This window comes from Pteropus alecto, unplaced genomic scaffold (genome assembly GCF_000325575.1).
Source record: "Pteropus alecto unplaced genomic scaffold, ASM32557v1 scaffold25, whole genome shotgun sequence".
Classification (NCBI taxonomy): domain Eukaryota; kingdom Metazoa; phylum Chordata; class Mammalia; order Chiroptera; family Pteropodidae; genus Pteropus; species Pteropus alecto.
In genome coordinates, this window is record NW_006441955.1 from 12,374,293 (window position 1) to 12,390,024 (window position 15,732).

At 32.0% G+C, this 15,732-nt stretch overlaps 1 protein-coding gene across 5 annotated transcripts in view; it reads left to right on the plus strand.

The window, feature by feature from the left end:
- Window positions 1-15,732, plus strand: part of PATJ (PATJ, crumbs cell polarity complex component) — a 289,564-nt gene that overhangs the window by 122,557 nt on the left and 151,275 nt on the right. For all 5 annotated transcript variants that reach the window (XM_015595195.2, XM_006919265.3, XM_015595198.2 and 2 more), the window contains one exon: window positions 5,000-5,099. In XM_015595195.2, the coding sequence (XP_015450681.1) occupies window positions 5,000-5,099 (100 nt within the window). The remainder of the gene's footprint in view (window positions 1-4,999; window positions 5,100-15,732) is intronic.

Below are 15,732 nucleotides of genomic sequence, written 5' to 3' on the forward strand. Positions count from 1 at the left end.
GGGGAGTGGACTATAACTGAATTGAACACTTGGGAGCATTTTATTTGCATACATTTACATTGGGGCCAATCAAGACTCCTTGAGGATTTGAGGAAAAGTTTCTTGAAAAGAATAAGGAAAAGTAACATCAGGTTGCTTACTAAATTATAGGATTGTCCATTTTAACCTAGTTGGCCACCTAGTTTGAGTTCAGATTTTCATCACGAAGATTATGTTCTGGTTAATAGTATCATATACTGCGTGTGAAGGATTCTGAGGTTTGTTCTGGCAACTGTTAATAAACACAGATACTATGTAGATTCTGGAAGACTATGGTTTAGAAGTGTTAGTTATGTATAGATTGCAGGTCATTATTTTCAAAATTCTTTCTCAACCTTTTGGAAGTATGAGTTTTTTTTTGTAGAGATTCGTGTTGGGAGGGTGATATCTTTAGTTCTACCTCCTACCAATTAAATCCCTAGCTCTCACTAGATAAAAATGAATAGATACTGTATGATTATAGTTATATAAAAATCTAGAAAGCACAACCGGTAATGACAAAAAGGAGATTAGTTCAGGAGAATGGGGTGACGGGGGGAAGGAGCGAGAAAAAGAGATTAAAAATAGGCATAAACAAATTTGGGGTGATGGTTATGTTCATTATCTCAATTGTGGTAATAGATTCAAATTGTACATGTTAAAATATGTGCAGTTTTTATTTTTATGTCAGTTGTATCTCAGTGTACTGCAATGAGCTTTTAAAGACACACAAAAATTTCCTTCCCTCCTGGAGCTTGCATTTTAGTGGGACAAAACAAACAATATGGAATTCAGCAACTGCTGCCTTAAAGCAATATGGGGACAAGACACGAAGACCCACAGAATGTGGCATCTGAAAGGTGCTAGAGTATAAGCTCTATGAGAGCAAGGATCTCTTCTGTCTCATAATTATTCTATCTTCATTGCCCAGAACACTGTTTGACACCTATTATGAGAGCAGGGACCTCTTCTGTCTCATAATCTATCTTCATTGCCCAGAACACTGTTTGACACCTAGTAGGCACACAGTACATACTCGTTGAATGAATAAAGACTGCTCAAAACAAAACAAAATAACTAGCTTTAGGCTACTAGGGATTGGCACATGCCTTTTGGCATTTATGTTGTTTCTATACTTAGTCACATGTTGCAAAAACTTATTTTCAAAATCTTATCTGCCACTTTTACTTGATGAAGAAAGGTTTCTCAGAATATTTAGTTTCATTGCTGGGATTTTGTCAATTCTTGGGTTGATTCTAAGGTCTGAGCATTTATCAGTTGTTTGTTGGAAACTTACAGCATATCAGTTACTGTGTAGCAGTCTGGGGATAAAACGTCAAAAGGAAACAGATAAGAGATCAGTCTGTGGGGACACAAATAATAAATACACATAGATGAATAAACTGGTTACTAATTTAATTACTTTGGAGAATGAGATAATTTAATAGATTCAGGAAAATTCCACATAAGATCTCAGGAAGGAAAAAGATATGTGTGATTCTTATCAATTTTGGTCTGTTTCATTAAACCAAACTGAATTTTAATATGTAGCAATGATACTTGCGTTAAAATATGTTTAATATAACTTTTTAGGGACTATTATGTTGGTGAAATACATTATAAAAATATATTTATTCCAAGTGAGTACTTAAAATGACTACATTTTATACTTCAGTAAGGTTGATGTTAAGACATACATCCATTCCAAGTGAAAAATCAGGATACATTAGACTCTGGAACTAAGAGAAACCTCATGAAGGCATTCTGCAAAGATCAAAATGATCTCTTGTGAACCTCCCGATGGCACTTAGTATGTAACAGGACATATTGATCTCTATCATTCTTAACAGCAACAAAAATACAGCATTGTATTAGTGATAGTCTACATTATGCTAGGCCTTAGGATTGGATGATAACACTCAGGTTAATGTGTAAAGATTTGCAATATTCTTTTATATATATGTACATATATACACACATGCACACAGCACATAGACATGTGGGTATCATGCAACATTAGTATAAAAGTTTTTATAGTCTTGTATATCTTTTTTTTATACTCCACACCAATAAGATCAAAGAGAGCAGAAAGTACACCTGTTTCCAAATTAAGATTACCAAATCACTTTGATTTTGTGAATTTGAGTTCTCATATAAAATGCCTTCGAATTAGTGGTTTCTGTGAAAAGGTTTGTTTGTTCGTTTGTTTTAATTAAAAGGCTGGAATACCTAGCATAAGTTTAGTTTCACTGTTTTCTAGAAAACTCTGGGAATATTAAATTTAAATCATATTTATTAGTTTCTACAAACCATTCAGAAAGAGATTCTTTAGGAGACTTAGATCTAATTTATTAATACTCTCCAATGAGAGGTAAGGGCTTTTCTTAATTTTATATACATAGAGTGCTTTCAGCATCTATTCTACTTTAAACATGTTAAATGTAGACACAAAAACCCACTCACCTGTATGTCAAAAAGCTGTTCTTTCCAGGGGACCCATGACATGTTCTTGTACAAAAACACCAACAGGAAAACAAAAAGAGTAGTAAACATACTCACTGTTATCTCTTAAACAATAGAGAATAGATCCATATATAACCAATATATAATAGATCCTCATCATCTCAGCAAATTGTCAGACCATAAAAACCGAACTCCATTCATTGCTGCTACTAATGGAAAACTTCCAGCCCAAGTACAAACCAGAACCAAACTTGGCTTAGTATCGGAAACAAAAATATAGAATTGGAAATTTAAAAATGAAGAAACAGGATGACAAAGACAACGTTCTGTTGGGAATTTACTTTGGGAGCTAAGAAATCACATATATGGGATTAAAACAGCTCATGAATTGCATATCTCAGGCATCACTATTTAATTGATTCTGAAAGATGAGTCTACTTAAACATCTCAGTGAGACCTCCAAAACTGACAAAGTATAATATGAGAAAAAAAATAAAAATATGACATAAAATTATGCAAAATGTGCAGGTAACAGGTATTTAACTCATTAACAAGGGAACTAATAAGATGGTGGTTAGCCTGGTTTAGAGAAAATTGGAGAGAATCGAGTATTTATAGTTGCTGAAAGAAAGAATGCTTAAGTACAATTCAAATTTAGATACAGAACTGGTTAATATCTTAAGCATAATAAAACTGTATCCTTTGGAATTATCCTTTCTATAGGACTAAAATAATTTGCATCTTTACCAGACAAAATTAATATGCAATGCTGTTGGATAAGAACCATTTGCATCATCATCATCATTTTTCTAAAAGTTAATATTGTCAGGGAACATAAACAGCATGAGTTATTTAACTCATAAACAACCAGTTATTTACTCATTCACCAAATATTTAAGGAAAGCCTACGTTGTGCCAGACACCATTCTTGGAGCTGAGGATATCTCACTGTCTGTGTCCCTCGTGGATATTTATTTACCTGGTGTCTCAGAGTATACCTAGCTCCAGCCTTCATTGCCACAGGGAGAGCCTGACCCTGCCTATACCGTTATTTCACATGTAGTAGAAAGATGCCCTAGGTATCTGGCAACCCACATTCGAACTACAAGAAACCAACGCATGTTTATTCTATATTCTTCTCGAGAGTGTAGAAGTTAAATCAGTTGTGTAAACAATTTACCCTTAAATATATTTAAAAAGTGCTATTAAAGAATTCATATCTCTTAGTATTTTAAAAATTGGCTGTCCTTGTGCAGCGTTTTCTTTGACCTAGAATAATCGAGTTCTGAGGAAAAGGTTTACTGGAAAGAATTCGTTTGCCTTTTTTACTCTTTGCTTAGCTACTTTTAAAGTTTTTCAAACAACAGACAATGTGATCACATTTCTGTATTCTCTGGTTGCTAATAAGCACTTCATATTTGTCATCTTTTCTTCATTGTTCTTGAATTTTATCAATTTTTGAATTTTCTACATTTATATGAAGTACTGCCTTGGTTAGACAGTCTCTTAAATAAATTTGGGTGTGTGTTTTCCTTTATGGATCCCAAATAGTGTTCTCTATTTTGGAGGAATTTATTACATGCCTGCTTTCTGTAATGGCTCAGTCATTGTCCATTTACTAAAGTATATCCTGCCATTAGTGGTTTTGTCATATAAGTAGTAATTAAATATGCTTTGTTGAAATCCTGTAGCAAAACAAATCTTAATCCAGTTGTTTTAGAATTTGTGGAGTGTTTGGGTATTTCGACTCCTCTTCTTTAGCATCTTGGATCTCTCCGTAAAGTTTGGCATGTTGTATTCTTTTCAGCGTTCAAGAAAATATTTACATTCTGTGAAGGTAATCTGATCATAGAGTTTTGTTTTGCTTTAATTATTTAGACCAAATATTATGTGTTGTATCAATTGGTATGTAAATTTAAAGAATACTTTTACAGAGATACAAAACATATTTATCATAATGATTTCTTTTTTAAAACTTTAAAATGTATATTTACTACAAATTATAGATGAATACCTTTTCAGTTAGAAAATCTTTGTATTTCATTTCAAGTATGTTTTTAAGAACAAAATCTGTATCTTCTACAATTGAATGAAAAGTTTAAATAATCGTAGAATTAACACAGTGGATTTTTTTACTTTGAGATTTAATTTTGGGATGTTTTTCCTTTGAAATACTTGGTTAGTAACAAAGAAAATTAAGCTTTAACAGTGTAAAGTAGGTACATATAATTGGCTTTCTCACTGGGGAAAGGAATACATTCTTCTGGGTAGATCAATAGTTTTAAAGTTGTGCTTTTGAATTCCTGTTTTCTCTATTGGTGTGTTTACATCACAGAGTCACTTTCACATAATAACAGAAGCATAAAAATATAAGTTGCATTTGTATTACAGTCCTTGTGATATGACTAAAGCTGGATACAGTCAAAATATTTACAGACTATCTTTTTATCCTGTTCTGCATTGAGAAAGAAGATTGTACACAGGCAATTAACCCTTTTCTCAAATTTTGCATCTTTAGAGGCAAGGAACAGCTCCACCTCCAATGAAACTGCCACCGCCTTATAAAGCTCCATCTGATGACAGTGATGAAAATGAAGCGGAGTATGCATTTACCAACCGTGAGTTTCTTTAAATTATTTGAAGTGGATGCAGAACTTATTAAATTGTGCTTTAATGATTGTTGTAAATTATCAAATACATTGCTGTGGGTTCTTAGTAACCTATCATGCTGAAAGAGAAAGTTTACATATCCTTAACTTTTGTGACTTTATTTTTCTAAGCTTTTCTCTTTGACACTAATATAATATTAGAGTGAACATAAATGAAACTGGGTTATACACTATTTTATCTACATTCCATCCTAGTCTTACTATTTGGTTGTGAATTCAAGAATGCTAAGAAGTCCTTGAAATTGCAGTTTGACTCACAATAATCTGAATTGGATGTCAGCTCTTGATTACTGACCCTACTTGAATGGATGGTAATGTTGCTAATGCAAATTACAGAGACCCATAATATTTTCTCTTTTAGAGTTTTTTTCATGAGTTTCTTTTGCATTAGCTTTATCAAATATACATTCATATATATATATATGTATGTGTATATATATATATATATATATATACACATACATATATTTAATGGAGGCTTTATTTAAAAGAATTTGCATTTCTTTTATGCATGTAAAGTATATGTAGTTAGATCTGATTGCTATTATGTATAGAATTTCTTTTAGGAGTGATGAAAATGTTCTAAAATTAGATTGTGATGATGGTTGCACAATTTGTGAATATACCAAAACCCATAGGATTATATATTTAAATGAGTGATATTTTGGTTTGTGAAATATATATATGTGTGTGTGTATATATACATGTATATACACACACACATATACACACACACACATATCTTTCTTTAAAAAATGTTTTTTATGTACAGAAAAGTAGTTTGATAAAGAAATTGAAAGACTTGCATTTCTTAGTGTGTAATCTTAAAGTATGTGATCTCTCCTATGAAAACAATGATACTTCACAGATTCGTAATGAGGATTAAAATAAGGTAATAAGGCCTTTAGCCTGCCATATTGTGAATCTTCAACAAGTATTATGGCTCTTATTATTGTTAATAATTATTAAGTTGGCTTTATAAACTTTATATTTTTCTAACTATAATAATGTATAAATATAAATATAATTTATAATAATTTAGTTGACTTTATAAAAGCTTGGTTTGTACTTTGTGATTTTACAGAGCCCTTTCTTACGTGTTTTTAAAATATATTCACCAAATCTTTGTTAAAAACCAACTGCTTTTCACTAACAATATTTAGTGGGTCTGCTATGAGATGAATAAAACATAGCTCTCTTTTTCTTAGTGGGGTCATCGGCCTGGAAGGGAGGATACAAAAGCATGGAAACAAATTCTGATAAATGTACTGTTGTGCCCTGGTTTTCAACCTCTTTTGGAGAACTCCATATGATAGGTACAATTGATATGTGTGTGCACATGTGTAATATAATCCCTTGTTCAGATACAGATATTTAGATAGCTGCGGCAGAGTGGAGATGGTTTGTTCATTATTCATATTTCTGAGATACGAAAATGTCCATATTTGCATAGCTGTTAGGAAACCTGGTTTAGGCAGCTCACTAAGACTACGTTCTAATCCTAGTTCTACAACTTAGTCCTGAATTCATGGACAAGTTACTTAACCTCTTCCTGGATTACACTTTCTTATCTATAAGGTGGGGGGCGGGGATGTCTTATTATATAACCTGCCTCATAGGATTGTTGTGAGAATTAGAGGAGAAAAACATTTAAAGAGCTTAGTATAAAGATTGTGATACCTAGTAAACACTCTGGTTTTCCATGTGCCAGGCCTTCACGTGTATTATTAACTCAGTCAACGTACTAACTTTGTGAAGTTTTAATTATACAAATAAAGCAACTAAGGTTCGGAGAATTTAAGGAGTATATTTAAGCTTACACAGTCAGTAAATAGTGGAAATGGAGTGTAAACCTAGGCACTCTGACTCCAGAGCCTGTATTATCATGTATACTTCCCATTACTTAAAACCCATTACTGTGCAGAAGTAGTTTCCAAGTGATTGCGAGTTATTTAGTGAATATTACTTTGATGCTATAAGACAGGCAGAGCAGCAGCACCCACCTCAAAGTTCCAAGAGCATGTGTACATGTGTGTTTGCACATGTGCACAGATACATTCACGGCATTAGTGGGGTTCAGGTAGGACACTGATTTACACTGAATGCAGAAAAAGACTTCTAATATCTAAGTCATCTAACTATGACATTCCACAGATTTTCCAGCAAACCTACTTGGACTGCGAATATGACTTTCCTCTCTATTCATTTTGCTCCCCAGTGTACATTTCTCTTCTCACTTAACTTCCTATTGAATCTACTGATAACCTTCTTCATAAGAGTTTGAACCGTATAGGGGTATTAGATGGTTCACATTTAAAATGTAGGCGAGTCTAAAGACTCCAGCTTTCCTATATTTCTTTTTGAAATAAATCTCATGCTTTTTCTTTGTTCTCTAACTCACTAAATGACTACGCTACTCATCCTTCCAAAACTAAATACTTTTTGTCTCAAAACTAAGATTCCTTTTTTACAGTGGTGAAAGTATGATTATATAACTCTCAACTCTCCCATGATCTAGGACTATGAAGTGGGTGGCTGGAATCCAAGCATGAGGCCCACCAGGAAGTGGTGATTGTATTTGACATATCACAGTCATGAAAGACACATGATTTTAAAGGGTAGTTAAAATCTAACTTAGGTGAGCTTTGATAAGTTACTTATTTATTAAGTTAATCCCGTCAAGAAGTGTTTATCGAGTGGATATTATAGGTGAGCAGACACTGGCGTAGATGTTGGGAACACAGCAGGGAACAATATCTTTCCTCTCATTAGCTTATATTCTAGCATGGGAGAAAGATTATAAGCAATAAGATAGTTTAAATATTGGTAAATAATATAAGTATCTAAAATAAAACAAGGTATTGTGAAAATAAATGCCTTGGAGGAGGCAACATTAAGTAGAATGGGTAAGAAAGGCCGAGATAAGACCTAAATGACAAGCAGGAACCAGACGAGCAAAGAGCTGACTTATGTAGTCATCATATAGATTAGATATTTTTTCAGACCATGATTCACAGTAACATATATTTTAGTTAACCAAGTATGATGCGTGTGTGCACATACGCATACACACACACAATTACATAAGTAATTACATCTTGTTAAATGCTACCTATCTTCCCCACTAAACCTTTGAGTTCCATGAGGCTAGTGACCCTCTCTGTTTTGGCGTGGCACAGTATGAAAACTCAGTATTTTGGTCAAATTAATGACTTGCATAGTCACTGTGGGGGTGCAATGAAAATCTAGGTATGCTCAAGGTGCTTCAGAGATTCTCCTTCTGCTGAACTAACTGTACCATTCATTTAGTTTCACAGCGTTCTGTCCAGAACGGCTTGACTTCTCCTTCCCAGTATGCTGCTCCTCACCTTATCGATAAGTTTTGATCACCAGGGAGAGCAGCCACTATGTCCATAGCACCCTGCTTTGTTTACTTTTGATCTCAGAGGTTAAATGCTTTTACAAAAGTTGGATCTCTCTAACCTGTTGTCATTCATTCTTTCAATTATATTTTAAACTGCAGAGAGGAGGTTCGGAATATTTCTGTAATATGTAAGAGAGTAATCATAAAGAAGCAATGAGAATCATACAGTAAACATGTCTCTTGATGCATATTAGGTCCTAGAAATTATTAATATAATTGGCTTGTTTGACATTTGGCTTTGAAGTGGTATAACAGAGATGTGAATGGAATGCCATGCTGAAGGCTTCTTAAAACCCTTTCTTTATCTTTTAATGTCAGAATTGCCTACTTTCCTTAGATGTTTAGTTTTTTCGAAATGATTTTTTTTTTTCATAAAGAATCTGGTATAATTATTAACTGTACTACATCTTTATGGCCTTTTGCTCAGATTCCGTCGTTCTCGCCCAATCAAACTGTCATAATGTAATATTTGGTATAAAGAATATATTTGAGTTATAAGTATATAAAATTAACCTGTGAATTGTACCATGCAAATAAAAATTAGATTACCAATACCTCGCATCTTCATGTTTTACTTTAATTCTTATTGTTTTAGTTCAATTTTTTTAACAGATAGGATACTGGCTAAGACCTTTTGAAATGTGAATTATTATCAAATTGCTCAGTCACACTGTAGGTTTAGAGAAGGTGGCTTTTTTAAAATAGCAACTTTATTGAGATATAATCTATATTACTATACAACTCATCTCCATAAAGTATACAATTCAGTGGCTTTTAGTATATTTATAAAGTTGTTCAACCATCGCCACTATCACTTTTAGAAAGTTTTCATCACACATATCCATAAAAGCCCTATTCACTAGAAGTCACTCCACTTTACCATATTTATTTAAAAATTCTTTATATTCATGTATAAAACATCTGCACATATATATTTTAATTTTTAAAAGGACTTTATAGATAATCCTGATGTGTTGCCATGGAGTAGGGTAGAGAACCTATCCAAAAATCCCTGTCCTCTTAAAACAAATCTACATTTAAATTTGGAAAAAGATAAGAATATTTGCTAGTCCTACTTTCCTCAAGAATTTAGCAATGAATGCATTAAGCTCATCTCCCTACCGCACCTCAAAAAAAAAAAAAAATCAAAAATTCAAATCTTTGTCAATAGTACATAAAGCTATAAATGAACTGCACATATGAGAAAATCTAATTAATATTATCTACTTAGAAAATTGACTAAAATTTACTAATAGCAATAACAGAAAAACTAGGAAATATATAGGAATAATATAATTAGAAATGTAAAACTTATGGCAATGATCCATAACTATTTAAGTCATTTACTCTTCGACATTGTGATGAAAACTATAAACTCACTCCCCAGAAAAGTGTATGCAGATATACAGAAACATTGTTCTCCATGTGCATGTGCACATGGGCACACATGTGCACGTGCATGCACACACACACATCATTTTAAATAGGCATCATTTCGCCTAGTTAGTGGAAGTCCTGCAGCCCATTTAAGAATTCATGGGCCACAGGATAACAACCCCCTATACTTTTTTTTTTTAAAAGAAAACTATGGAACTTTATTAAAGAAGATTTGGGGGGAAAGTAGTGATACATTATTTTCCTGATAGAATACTAAGTATATCATAGAGTTCAATTATTTCTAAATTACTCTATAAGTTTAGGGTAATTTGAATCCAAATAATAAGTATATATAGGCTTTTTTAAAATATGAGAAATTGATTGAAAATTGATTCAGAAATGAAATGCTAGACAGTTTTGGACAGTGTCCCCTACTATCTGAATATATTCTAAACTGATGGTTTTCAGACTCAATCTGGAGCTTTTAGAAATGAATGTGAGTGTTTTGGTTGTCTAAATCAGCTTTTTTCAACCTTGGCAGTATTGCCATTTTTACCAGATAATTCTTTGTTGTCAGAGCTGTCATTTGTGGTATAGGATACTTAATAACATCCCTGGTCTCTACTCAATGAATGCCAGTAGCAATCTCTTTCTCACCTTAATTGTGACAACTAAAAATATCTCCACATATGGCCAAGTGTCCTCTGGTCTAAATGGATGGGGGATTCTATTGTCATATATTAGTTGGGGTGCCCTTCATTGTATGGGATAGTCCCACACAATGAAGAATTATCCTGCTCAGAGTGCGAATAGCGCTCCGGATTAGAAACATTGTTTACAACTGCAGGAATTAAATCAGTTTAGTATTTGCATTAAAGAAAATAGTCTAGAAATAGACCCAGATGTCTACTTAGATTTTAGAACACACACAACAAAAAAAAGATTTTTTTTGAAATAGTGGAAATAGATTATTCAATAAATGATGAAATATGTAATCATTTGGGGAGAAAATATGGAGCTCTCTACTACTAACCAAAATTACAAGTTAATTCCAAAAGAATCATTTACTTCTAAAAGCTGAAGCCATAAAAAACTATGAAAGGTCTATATAAATTTATTAAAAATATAATTTTGGTACAGAGAAAGGCCTTTCATATTATTATACCAACACTATAAAGGAAAATAATCATAAGTTTGCTTATATAAAAATTTAAAACTTTATGTATATGTGTATACATAAATACATACTACATAGTCAGAAGAAAGACATATACAACAATAGGAAGGCAAACAAAGATCAGACAGTACAAAACCAAAGAAATAGATTAGAGCAACAAATACCAAGTCTGTTAAGCCTCACTTATAATGAGAGAAATGTGAACTAATAAATCATCAGGTTTTTTTTTTTTTTTTGGCTTGTCAGATTACTTAAGATTTTAAAAATTAGTACTTTTCATTGTTGGAAGATTGTAGAAAAATAGGAGTTTTTATATACTGTTGTTAGGAATGTGAATTCATGTGCCTCTTTCTACAGACGCATTTGGCAGCGTGTATAAAAAGTTAAATTTGCATATTCTTTGACAATTCAACTTCTAGTGATATAGCCTAAGGAATTCATTGCCTATGTGAACATGTGTATGTATGTGTGTGTATACACATACCTACAACAATGCTTACTGCAGCATTTTTCACTAATAGCAATCATAATGATATATATTATATGTAATCAGTATAAACTATAGCCTTGATTAAGTCACTTAATCTCTAAGCACTTTTAGCCATTTAACCTGGAACAAGTTGTCTCTCTTTTCCTTTGGTTTCCTCATTTGTAAGATGAGGATAATAATAGTGCTCCTTTTACAGGGTGGTTATGAGATGAGAAGACATATGACATGTTTATAGGAAGACATATGACATATTACATAGGAAGTACTCCTGAAATGTTAGCTACTACTCTTTATTATTATTAATAGTAATACAAAATTTCTTCAATTTGCCAAATACTGCTATTACAGAATGAAATTCTGGCAAAAGTATATAATAAAATTTCATCTAAAATTATTATAATTTAATTTTTAAAAACTTTAGCAGTCAACTTTTTTAAGTTTAACATAATCGTGTAGGAACAATACATTAACACTACTACTGGCCTGCTCCCCATCACCACTGGGTACTCTGATACTATTATGCTTTCACTTTCAGTTGTGATCACTAGAAGAGAAAGATATTTTGAAGTACTTCATTTTTCTCTAATACTTTTTCTGTTCTTTATTTTCTCCAGACCAAAGGTAGAATTATCACAGACATATTTGTACGTGATTTTATAATGTTTTCTCTTCATGGAATTTCAATGTTGTAGGGTTGACAATTGACCTTTTTTTTTCATTCCTACTAATGGAGAAAGAACACACATGAGAGTTTTTTGAGAAAACTTCATGGCCTGAATAGAATTTAAAAACTACAAATATAGCTTTTAAAGATTACTTTTTTGAGTTCTAGTTTTCCAAACAGTCTCCCAAAGTTTATAGCATAACTCAATCCCTATTTTTCTGCCTTGTTTGAGTATTTATGAACATTCATTCGTTGACTCACATACGTTATAATGTTCTTTGCAGAACTATTAAGTCTCTTAATAGTCACATTAACTGTCAGTATATTTTCCTACTTAACATTTGAAATATTTTAATAATTTTTAATACAAAAAATCAGCAGCTTTCATCCTCATCTTTAATCATCTGTAGTATTTTACTCTTGTAATATTAAATGAACACTTATGTTTCAATTAACTGATAGAATTTCACCATATCAAGTACATAAAGAAATTTTTCACTCCAGGTTACATCAAGAATGCTAACCTAAATAGTTAACAGTGGATTGAAATGTTAGCCTTGTTTGTATTATTGTCATTAACGTGCGATTTTGTTTTTATTGTTAATCTTTGCTGTCTCAGGATCATTGATCCTGCACTGGTTCAGAGATGCCTGAGTGATCTTTCAAATCTTTGACATTCCAAAGGCCAAAGCCAAAAAGCAGATTTTAGTCAAATTCTAAGGCCAAAGCTGATCTTTGTATAGTATGTTTTAATTGATAAAAGTGCAGAAGCATTGAGAAAAATCTTCTACTTTCAACTTTAATTCATTTGAGTTTTATATAACAAAATATGTTTATTTGGAAGAAAAAAAAGGATTTATCTCTATAATAAAATAATTAACTCAATTTTTAAAAATGGACAAAACTTGAGATGACATTTCATCGAAAAAGGTATATAAATATTTGGCTAATAAGCACATGAAAATGCTCAACATTATTAATTATTAGGGAAATGTAAATTAAAATCACTACACATGATTATAACTAGAAAAACAGGCATATAACCAGCACCCTCATATACACTGGTGAGAATGTAAAATGGTACAGCTACTTTGGAAAACAGTTTGGTAGTTTCTTACAAAGTTAAACATGAGTTTACCATACAATGCAGCAATTCTACTTCTAGGTATCCCAAGAGAAATGAAAACTTATGTCCACACGAAGATTCCTACATGAATGAACATTCATGGCAGCATTATTCATAGCAGCATTATTCACAATAGCCAAAAACTGGAAATAGCCAAATTAATATCCATTAACCGGTGAATGGATAAACAAAATGTTGTATGTCCATTTCGTTTATCCATTCACCGTGAAAAGGAGCAAAATACTGATACATGCTCGTTATGCTAAGTAAAGGATGCAAAAGACTATAAACTGTATGATTCTGTTTATATAGAATGTCCATTAAAAACATTTATAGAGATAGAAAACAGGTCACTGGTTGCTTAGAGAAGGGGTTAGATTTGGGATTGATGGAAATTGTTAGGGTGGTGAAAATATTCCAAAACTGGATTGTGGTGATGGTTGCATACCTCTATAAATTTACTAAAAATTATTTAATTGTGTTCTTTCAATGTGTATATTTTATGTTGTATAAATTACACCAAATAAAACTGTTAAAATTATTTCAAAGTTAAATATTTTAAATTAAAGAAGCATATTTGTAAGGGATAATTAAAATTCTTTATGAAAAGGTCTATCTTAAGGGAGGAGAGCAATCAAATAGAAAATTACTTTAAAGAAGGGAACAGAAGTATCTTAGTGTCTTCCTTGCTGGTGATGGGATTTGAGAACTTTTTTCTTTTTCTTTTATTTTATTAGTATCAAATATACAGTACATTGGTTAGTTGAGAACCTTTAAGTTCCTCTGGTCTGACTAATTTTACAGTCAGGAATCCTAAGACCCAGAGCAATTAATTTGCACAAAATTGCAAAATTATTTTTTGTTGAGGTCAGGACTGGAATCAAGGTCTCATTTGGTGTTAAGGGCCACATTTAGGCTCTCCCATTCAGTGCTTCCTTTGTGTGCCATGCCAGTTTTTAACATGAAGTAGACTCATGATTGATAGAGATTTATTGAGCAACTAGTAGTATTTCTGGTTTAATTTTTGTTTGTTTCATTGTGCACTCTGTGGTTGATCTCTACCTTACCAATAGATGTCACTACAATCAACAGCAATTACTGAGGATTTAAAGAATATTAAGAAGGTTCGCCTCACATAAACAAACAGCATTCATTAGTGGTTTCTAGCAGTATTTCCATGTTCATTTTACTAAATATATTAATTTATTTGCTCTCTCCTTTTTTTTCCCTTTTTTTTTTGACAGTGCAAAATAGGAGGGGAAAGATAAAGGCTAACATTTAAGTTTTAAATTTTATGTAAATTCTTCCTTATTTCCTGTAGTTAATTATCCTTTTTTCATCTTTATAATTAAGTACATAGAGTTTTTTTTCTAGCCCTATAATTGGAGACTGCGAACATTGCTTTCTATTTTACTTTTTTTTTTTTTTTTTTAAATTTGAAAACTTTCAAAGCTTCAACCCTTGGTATAATTTGGATGCATTTATTGTAATTATCAAAAAATTATGTTAAGATCTTTTGAGCAGCATTTAAATTATGTTCAGGTGTTCTTGACTTTTTAATGTGAGATCAATGATCAGATAGCTGACTAATTATTCTATATTTTACGAAGAAAGGTCAGAAGATTTTTTTTAAATTCTGAAAACTTTCAAAGCTTCAACCCTTGGTATAATTTGGATGCATTTATTGTAATTATCAAAAAATTATGTTAAGATCTTTTGAGCAGCATTTAAATTATGTTCAGGTGTTCTTGACTTTTTAATGTGAGATCAATGATCAGATAGCTGACTAATTATTCTATATTTTACGAAGAAAGGTCAGAAGATATTGTATTAATGAATAGAAAGATAATTATGAAATAATTGCAGTTGGTTATATGAATATATTCAAATATGCTGGGGTGGGGCAGGATAGGGGATATAATGTGGCATTTTAAATGAAGTGTAAGAAACCTCAACTATTCAGTGATTTCTCTGAATATTTTTTTAATATTTTTTAAATATGTTTTATATAATATATATATATATATATATTCTCCCTTCCCCCCGCCCCCCAAAAAAGCTAACTTGAAGACTTGACAGCTTAAAATAGAATCTTTACTGCATGTATAGGATGTTACTGAGACAAATGAATTTCACTAGGGGATGCCGCATATTCAATGTGATTCACCAGTTTCTTTGTTATAAAAATGATTGAATGCTGTGAGCAGTAAGGAGAATGTAAGTTGATGACTGTCTTACTCATTTCAGACAGGCTAAAATCAACTGCTCTTTCTTTTTAATCTGCATTAGAAAGACGCAACTAATGTGATGAACTATTTCTCAGC